The sequence below is a fragment of the Olea europaea genome, chromosome 10 (genome assembly GCF_002742605.1).
Source record: "Olea europaea var. sylvestris chromosome 10, O_europaea_v1, whole genome shotgun sequence".
In the NCBI taxonomy this organism is placed as follows: Eukaryota; Viridiplantae; Streptophyta; class Magnoliopsida; order Lamiales; family Oleaceae; genus Olea; species Olea europaea.
This window is the reverse complement of record NC_036246.1, coordinates 36,985,528-36,995,410: the sequence shown is the minus strand read 5'-3', so window position 1 is coordinate 36,995,410 and position 9,883 is coordinate 36,985,528. Positions and strand designations below refer to the sequence as shown.

At 35.5% G+C, this 9,883-nt stretch overlaps 2 protein-coding genes across 2 annotated transcripts; one reads left to right on the top strand and one right to left on the bottom strand.

Moving 5' to 3' along the window:
- Positions 1-1,311: 1,311 nt before the first annotated feature.
- On the top strand, positions 1,312-3,960 carry LOC111400610 (septum-promoting GTP-binding protein 1-like). Its single transcript, XM_023028012.1, has 7 exons — positions 1,312-1,706; positions 2,430-2,469; positions 2,552-2,587; positions 3,071-3,161; positions 3,249-3,288; positions 3,371-3,454; positions 3,639-3,960. Exons 1-7 carry the CDS (start codon positions 1,596-1,598, stop codon positions 3,801-3,803), a joined length of 567 nt encoding a protein of 188 aa, XP_022883780.1. The 5' UTR covers positions 1,312-1,595; the 3' UTR covers positions 3,804-3,960.
- Positions 3,961-4,994: 1,034 nt separating this feature from the next.
- Positions 4,995-6,343, bottom strand: LOC111402080. The gene is made up of 3 exons (XM_023030130.1): positions 6,157-6,343; positions 5,728-5,807; positions 4,995-5,352 (listed from the first exon to the last, which is right to left on the bottom strand). Exons 1-3 carry the CDS (start codon positions 6,265-6,267, stop codon positions 5,283-5,285), a joined length of 261 nt encoding a protein of 86 aa, XP_022885898.1. The 5' UTR covers positions 6,268-6,343; the 3' UTR covers positions 4,995-5,282.
- Positions 6,344-9,883: the final 3,540 nt, after the last annotated feature.

The window sequence follows — 9,883 nt, the reverse complement described above, 5'->3', positions numbered from 1 at the left end:
GAATGGATACTTTTTCTGTAAGCAATGGACTGCACATTCATATTAGAATGTTATTTACTGATGCCTACATGACAAATGCTGGACACATGACATTAGAATTATAATCTTAAAAAATGTTACGTCCTCGAAAAAAATTTATGACATAAAATTCGAATGTCAAAAGTCAAAAAATTTGACTCCTACTCTATTATTGAACAAGAAAGATATTATAAGTACATCAATTATTCACAATTTTTTTCACAGCATACACACATGTAAGTGGGTGTGATCCACGATTACAATAATCGTGGACCTCTCCTTTGAAAGACAATCGTGAAAAAAGCTGTCAAACAAATATTGTACAAACAGCAATTTTCTATTGAACAACTAACTAGACTAATTGGTTGCATTTACAGGTGACAATGGATCGAGCACACCCGAACTCGGCCTGGCCTGGTACTATGGACGAATCGTGCTTGGCTTGTGTCCAAATATTAGGATTGACTTAACCCTTTGACTCGTGGACCTCATGAGCTAAATTGCCCATGAGCACAAACGAACCAGCTAGTGAGCTCGTAACCACAAACTCAAATGAGCCCAGGTTGTTAAAAAAATGAGCTCTAATTAGATCTATAGCTTCTCTCCAAACGAGCTCGACGAGCCTGGCGAGCCTACAAGCCGACAAGCGGCTCAACTTATTTATCACCCCTAGTTTCACTTACAATTGAGTATAGATGTACCATAAATATGGGGTGTAGGCGAGGTTCATTTCAATCATTTTCCCTAAATCACCAAAGATTTGTGCTGTTGAACACGTATATGCGTGATCCACTTTTTCCTCTCAAGATTCATTACAAAATCTACATCCACACTAGTGTTTCCATCGCATTCACATCTAAGTTTTTAACATGTTTCTACCATGACCCTATTCGTAATGCATAAAATGTGATTTGGCATCACCTAAATTCCACATTAAACTAGTAGCATATTTGGCTAAGCCAAAAATTACTTAAATTGTATGATAATAAAATAAAAATTAAGTATCTTACTTGTATTATTTATTTTAAAAATATATGCTTAGAATAACATGCACTGGACGTAGCAATTTTTTTCTAGACTAGTTCGTTCCGATACGTCTTTATATGTCAAATTCTGGAGAATGAAGTTACTGTGGGGTTCCCAAAATATATCGGTCAACTCATGTCCACAACGACAAGGGCACCATTACTCCCACCAAAATAGCCATTAAAATTTTGCTGAATTTTCAATGATAAAGAAGAATGTACCTCACAATTAGGAAGAAAATATGCGACATCACATGACGAGGTAGAAGACAAGGCAAAGCTATGACCAAACAAAGTTGCCTCTGAGGCCATCTCTCTAGAACATAACGTGAAAATGACTCAGCTTTGCCGAAAAATGCTTCACTTCAATATCAAGAAAAGAATCCTCTCTCGGTCTTGATTCTCGGGTGGTATCTCAACTCGCTTTGGAAACGATTCCTTGCTTGCTGGATCCGAAGGTCATCCGTTCGTTATAGACAATTGCCAACCATTGTTACCATCTCTTCCTCTACGTTGCCTCTTGTGGATAGGGCTGGCTTGTCCTCCACCTACATGGCCTCACCACTACGCCGTTGCGGCAATCATGACAACGATTCTTCGGATCTAGTTGTTTTGAAAATCAGTCTCTTGGGTGATGGTCAAATTAGCAAGACAAGTTTTTTGGTTAGTTCTTCTATCGTGTCCAATCTAACATTCCAAACATGTGAGAATATTTCTAATGTTGGTTAACTTGGTTTCATTTGTTTGAGTAGACCAAGTATTAGACCACACATTGATACATAATGAGACGGATCAAAACACATATATACAAAGTCATGTTTTTATTGTATCCTCACGTTTTGATTCATTTTAAGTCTCTAGCATTAGGTCTTTAGATCTTATCGTTAATACATCTTTTGTTCTTGTTTAGCTTGGGTATGCCTGAAGTATTTAAATATGATTTTTAATATATAGAAATTTATATTTACCAAAAAAAAAAAAAAAGGAGAGTAGACCAAGTATTCCGGGAGAGAAAACGGGCTTGAAGAATTTGGAAGCAAAAGTGGTGGACAAAACATTGTGTGTTAAAGGGGCATATATTCCTCATATTATCTGGGAAGTGGGAGGTATACAACAAGAACTCACAAAGTTTCTTGTATATGCAAATATCAAGAGACAAAAAAATCTCATTTGGGTACCAATATTTGATTGAAAATTTAACAATACAGGCAATAACAACATTCCAGCAGCCTGTAACTGTAAGGATTCAGTAGCAATGTTATTCATGTTCGATCTCACAAGTCGGTGCACCTTGAATAGGCAATATCTCAATTATCAACAAAGAAAGGGATTTAGAATTTATTTCTAATTATATAGTAACAAAAATGGACTTTTCCGTGATTGCAGTGTAATTCCATGGTTTCAACAAGCCAAGAAATGGAATCAGGTAAAACAAATTTAATTATAATCAATTTGTTTCTTTGCCTACAATGTGTTCTTGTATGATGTCTTCTATGATCATATTGCAGATAGCCATTCCAGTAATAACAGGGACCAAGTTCGATGATTTCGTCCAATTACCAATAGATTTGCAGTGGACAATAACAAGTCAGGTAAAAATGAAAAATAGCACTCATATGTTCATATAGAAATTGGAAACTTTTTCATGAAATCAACACAGATTCCTTCACAAAGAGTCAACTGTCTCTTTTGTATCAGCTAATTCTACTCCGACTACCAAAAGCTCTCAAGATTCGAATTATAAAATACTAACACGAGTTGTAAGTATAAAAACAGACAAGAGCGTATGCAAAGGCACTGAACGCAATAGTGTTCTTTTCGAGCGGGAGAGAAAACGGGCTTGAAGAATTTGGAAGCAAAAGTGGTGGACAAAACATTGTGTGTTAAAGGGGCATATATTCCTCATATTATCTGGGAAGTGGGAGGTATACAACAAGAACTCACAAAGTTTCTTGTATATGCAAATATCAAGAGACAAAAAAATCTCATTTGGGTACCAATATTTGATTGAAAATTTAACAATACAGGCAATAACAACATTCCAGCAGCCTGTAACTGTAAGGATTCAGTAGCAATGTTATTCATGTTCGATCTCACAAGTCGGTGCACCTTGAATAGGCAATATCTCAATTATCAACAAAGAAAGGGATTTAGAATTTATTTCTAATTATATAGTAACAAAAATGGACTTTTCCGTGATTGCAGTGTAATTCCATGGTTTCAACAAGCCAAGAAATGGAATCAGGTAAAACAAATTTAATTATAATCAATTTGTTTCTTTGCCTACAATGTGTTCTTGTATGATGTCTTCTATGATCATATTGCAGATAGCCATTCCAGTAATAACAGGGACCAAGTTCGATGATTTCGTCCAATTACCAATAGATTTGCAGTGGACAATAACAAGTCAGGTAAAAATGAAAAATAGCACTCATATGTTCATATAGAAATTGGAAACTTTTTCATGAAATCAACACAGATTCCTTCACAAAGAGTCAACTGTCTCTTTTGTATCAGCTAATTCTACTCCGACTACCAAAAGCTCTCAAGATTCGAATTATAAAATACTAACACGAGTTGTAAGTATAAAAACAGACAAGAGCGTATGCAAAGGCACTGAACGCAATAGTGTTCTTTTCGAGCGCAACCTACAACGTTAACGTGAATAAGATCTTCAAATTCATTACAGCTAAGCTCTTTAATCTACCATGGAATTTGGAGCGTAATCTCAATGTTGGAGAACCCATTATTGATTTGTAGTTTCCAACCTGAAGGATCCCCTCCTTTCAATGACTGTAATTGTAGATAAAATTAGTTTTTTACGACTGTATCAAACCAGTCACTGGATCTCTTACAGTTACAATAGGACCCAGTGAATTCGTGTTATGACACCCAGTGAGTCCTGTATTCAAATCTCTCTCCGTTTGTCTCTGTGTGTATCTTGGATACCCCTCATGCACGGGTAGGCACAAACACAAACAGTTTCTTTTATTTTTCACTTAAGGTATAATCATTCACTGGTATTTCAACAACTATGAGATGAATAAGATCATATTCTTATTTGATGTTCTTATCCCAAGCAATAGCATATAATTGGACAAAACCTAGAAAAGTTTCACAGAAAAAGATAAAAATGTCGCTTTGATGGTGAGATGAAAAAGAACATTTTCCATATCGAATAACTATGCAAGCAAATGGGTGAAACCTCAATTGTGCCAAGCCATTACCCAAAAGACACTGATAGACAGCCAATGGCAGCACAATTAGATCACAAGAGGCATAGACTACATGTCCATGGTGACAATTAGCAGCTGAATTTAAGAAAATCTCTAGATAGTGAAGTTGTTAACCTGAACCTCTAGAGCATGTTTGGCTACGCTTAAAATTTATTTAATAAGTAATTCTTGAAATGAACAGTGTTTTTTATTATTTGAAGTGAGAAATAAGTAAGTTTTTTATTTTTGATAGTAACCTAAGAAGAAAAAGGTAAATTATCTAAATATGTTTGGAAACAAAGAATTACTTTACTTCTTTCTGGGCTTTGTCAAACATGCATTTGAACAGATGAATAAGAGCATCAAACAAGGCAACCCCAATTGTGATTTCTGACTATGTTATTACAATCTTGTTCAAGAGAAAATCTTTTAGGTTTGACAGGCACTTACGCTCCTTGTTAATAATGAAGTTAACAAATTGCCAAGAAGAACAGCATTTTTCTGGAGGTGAACTTTAATGATAATTTTATTCTGACAGGCCTTTTAAATGATTTTATATAGGCTGCAAACATATTATCTTCTTTGAACGCATAGATCAACCAAATCACTTCGTCGCAGGAATAAAGAAGCAATCATCTTGCCCCATAATATAAAATTATCAGCAGAACAGAAAGCAAGTACAGCTTAATTAGCAAAAAAAGGACGCAAAAGAGTCGTACTAGAGCAGCAAAATGACTGAACCATTGAACTAGACAGTACTTCCTGCTATAATCATCAAGAACTCTAATATACAAAATTGATAATTTTTTATGCAACTTCTGATCCATAAAGGAGACATCAATCTTGTGTTTTACTCTAAGATAGAGTTTTAACCATCATTTTTTTCTCTTTTGTTCAGGGAACATAAAAATTCACAATTATGAGAAGTTCGAATCACAATATAGTCATTGCTAACAAGAACTGAAATTCAAAAGACAGAATGATGACCTTAAGACCTGAGTCTAGGAAATTCTAACATAAGTCACTACTCAAGTTTTACTTCTCTTACAGGGGGCTCCAATTCCAAGTAGTAGAATGGCTGAGTAGGCTCTTCCCTGCATAGCAGTTATATAATTCAATATTCAGCTAAGAATCCAAAATAAAATGATAGAATACAGAATGAAATACACAAGCACAGGCACGATAAATGTGATTCATGGTTATTAATTACAAGACACTGAGATCACAACTTTCAGTTATTTAGTTTAGAAGAGATTGAGTTAAAGAGATTCCTAACAACTAATCATCTTATTGATAAACCCCTTCTTCAAAAATAATCATTCAACACTTTTCTGGAAAATTTCAGACAATCTGTGAGAAATGCATTTACCAAGGGTTGAGATAACTTAAAATTCTCGAGGAAAGAGAACATTCAATTACGTAATGACTAGACACAACTGAGAGGCAGAAGAGTTTAATATCGAACATACCCGGGTTTTGAACGCATACACTGCCAAAATAGCTTGAAAGGCCCAGGAACTGTTTTGAATGGGTTTCCTTCAAAGCATGCCTACGCAGTAGAAAAGTAAGTAAGGTCAGGAAATGAAAAAATGAACAAACCTTAACTTACCTTAAAAGGAATTTAGGAGTTTGCATCAATCTAGATGCAAAGCTCAATCTTCACTTTTCAGTAACAATAATTTCTTTCAATATATTCGAGATTTTAATTGGAATTTTAAACTTCCTAAAACATAGCATAGAGAGTGAGAATTCATCAAATCGATGGCATCAGACAAATACCAGACAGATATCTGTAAACAACGAACATAACACCTAAATATCCTTATAATCCGCAAATATGTATACATATAGATAGAAATCAAGGGTTTAAGGAAAGGTTTAATTTTAATAATCCTCACTTGTATGACATCTTCAGCGCGGTCATTGCATCTGTGGGGTTTCGGTTGCCTGTGATCTCCCTCAGGCATACCCCATGGACTCTCCCTTCTGGGTACTGTCCTTTCACTCATATCCTCTTTCTTTCACCCTTCTCCTCCTCCTTCAACTCTGGTTGTTGGTTCGAAGTAGGATTTGATGAATATATTTCAATTAATTTCACAACGGTGACTATAGTTTGTTCTGAATTTCAAATTAATCCTTAAAATTATTTTTTGGCCTATGTAGTCCCGAAAAGTAATTGAACTTATACAGCCCTTGTTTGAGCCCCATTTTGGGGGATAGAATGAATTTTTAAATAATGTATTGATATGAAATGTGTGGTTAAAAAATAAGAAAAAATTTTAGATTTGTGTGTAATATTATTTTATTGAAAAATGTGTGGTGAAAATGATATCAAAACACTGTTGAAAAATGCATTTTTACCAAAGAATGGGAATCAAACAAAGGCACAAATGATCACACTATTAGAGATTTATGTGAGATAATATCTAAGACATTTGTTTATTTAGATCCCGTTTAGTACACATTAATGTAAAAATGAGAATGAAAAAATACTCGTTACGAGCTCCACATAAGAGATAGAAAGTCTAATATGATGGTTTGATGTGATGAATAATGATCATATTTTTCATTTTAATGAACAAATAATGAGAAACAAACGAGGGCTAAATTTTGTTTCTATATTTAATTGTGATTTATTATGGATTAAACTAGTCGTACACACTTGGTGTATATTAAATTTTTGTTTGGTGGAAATTAAAATCAAAATTTTAATTTAAATCAAAATCAATAATTAATTTTAACCATAAATTTCATGGAATCCACAACTTTTCAACCCACATCTCATCAACTTCATTTAAAATTTGCTAAAAATATACTTTTAATTCCTACTAAACGGGGCTAAGTTTGACGCTCCAAGTATTGTCAAAATTTCTGACATCGATTGTTTAAAATGTTGTGAATATCAATGTGTCAAAAAATGCCACCTCACAAAAATATCAAAGTTAATGTAAAATTTAAGGGAAAATTGCAGCAGTGTTCCCTAACCTTTTAAATTTTTTTAGACTTTACCTAACCTTCAATTTGTGTCACATAAAGTACCCAATCTTTCAAAAATATGTAGCAAAGGTCCAAATGGATGGAAATAACTGTTAGTTGACCAAAGAAGTTAATTTTGACCAAATTTAAAAAGGGTAAAATGGTAAGTTTACTATTTATCCAATAAATAAACAAACAAAAATAATCTGAAAAAATCAAGAAAATAAATAAAAAAAATAAAAGTTATCTTCTTCCTCAATCCCTACCATTCCTAACAATCAGCCGCCAACGTCGACACCATTGCTGGCCGACTTCATCAACACTACCAGCAGACAAAAATTCAACAAAATGATTATCCCAGCAAAAAATAATTAGAAAAATCCTCCATCACAGACTCATCTTTCCTCCCACTGTAACCCAATAAAATTTGACCATTGTAAAATCAAATGGTACAATCCCGGTAGCCCTTCAATTTGACCATTGGGGCTATGAATCAGTGTTCACAAAAGGCAAATAAGGACAAAACGCAAGCTTCCTAGGACGCCACGGTATCAGAATGTTTGTTGACGAAAATGATGTTGAACTCACATCCACTGCCAATTCCAATGTCTGGGAGTCACCTCCCTTGCTACTACTATTAAACTCATCAATCACCTCCTCCTCCCCCAATAAAATCCCACCCACCACTGATTTACATGTGTTAAATGTGATAAAATAAAAAATTAGAAATAAAACAGACCTCGGAGCTCAAAGGGACTAAATTCAACAATTGGATTTCCAGTGATTGTGATGGTATAATCCTCCAACAAATTCAAGAGAACAATGGGGATATCAATCTGTTTCAATGTCAAGAGAACAAAAACAACAATTTTCCTAACAACTGTAGTTATCTGTAATCTGAATTTTGTGTATTTATCTGTAATCTGAATTTAAAATTTGAGGTTATCTGGTTATGATCAGTATAACTCCCTCTTTAGTTATAGGCATATAGTTGCTAATTCTGTTATTCTACAGTGTATATATACTTCAGAAGTCAATGAAATAGGTGTGCATTTCCTTCTCCCGTTTTTACCATTCTATATGGTATCAGAGCAGCACCTTCTCTCCCATTAATTCTTTTTTTTTTCTGCTCTTCACCAGTAACAATGGCCACTACAAACGAGACAACAAATACACCTCCTCCAATTGCTCCAATTCACTCCACAACACTTGACACCAATTAGTTTCATCTCATCACCATCAACATCTCTGCACAAGCTCCTCTTAAACTCACCTCCAACAATTATGTTTTATGGAAACTACAGTTCGAAACTCTCTTTATTGGATATGATCTCCTTGGATACATTGATGGCTCCAATCCTTGTCCACCAAAGACTCTGACTGCAAATGATACTACGTCACCGAATCCAGCTCATAACATGTGGGTTCTCCAAGATCAACTAATTCTCAATGCTCTCATTCGATCTTTATCTCCTACCATCATTCCATTCGTTGCTAGATCCAAAACTTCTCAAGAGGCATGGATGATTCTTGCCAACACATATGCAAAACCATCTCATGGACGCATCGCACAAGTTAACAATCTGATAAAAAATTCCACTAAAGGCTCTCTGACCATTACTGATTTTCTTCAATCAGTTAAAGCCCGTGCAGATGAATTAGCTATACTTGGAGCACCAATGGATGAAGATGATCTTACAGAGAAGATTTTGGATAGACTAGGAGATGACTACAGAGAACTTGTTAGGGCTGTTCAAGCTCGTGACAACCCCACTTTCTTCATCCCATAATGGCAACACAGGTTGGCGTCTATCGCCTAATACCAATGCTCGAACCCCCAACAATGGTGTTCCATCTCGTGGTAATCGGCCTTCACCACGTCCCTATCTAGGCTACTGTCAGATTTGTGGCATTCAGGGACACACTGCAAAGAAATGTCCATCATTTCAGTTGGTTCCCATCCAGCACACTAACACAGGATCTGCACCACCAACCAAAGCTTCAATGACTCCTTGGCAGCCCCGAGCTCACTATGCTGCTAATGTTGCCTGCAACAACTCATCTTGGATACTTGACAATGGAGCTTCTCATCATGTCACAACCGACTTGAGCAACTTATCACTTCATACACCTTATACTGGCTCTGATGATGTTATGATTGGCGATGGCACGGGTCTTTCCATCACTCACACTGGTTCCATCTCTCTTTTAACCCCCACTACTGAATTTACATTGAATGATGTCCTTTGTGTGCCAAATATATATAATAAAAAAAAAAAAAGAAACTTAATATCTATTTCCCAATTTTGCACTACCAATAATGCAGCTGTTGAATTCTTACCCTCTTCTTTTCATGTGAAGGATCTTCGCACGGGGGCAATTATCTTCAAGGGCAGCACTAAGGATGGAGTGTATGAATGGCCGACCACCAAACCCGTTTCTTCCCCAATCCTTGCCTTCTCAACTGTGAAGACCACATCTTCATGTTGGCATCAACGTTGAGGTCATCCAGCTCTTCCTGTTTTAAAACACGTTATCTCCAGCTTTAATTTAGGTCTATCGTCTCCTATGTCTACAGACTGGTCATGTAATGCATGTCTATGTAATAAAAGTCATAAGTTGTCTTTTTCAACTTCTTCTCTTGTTTCC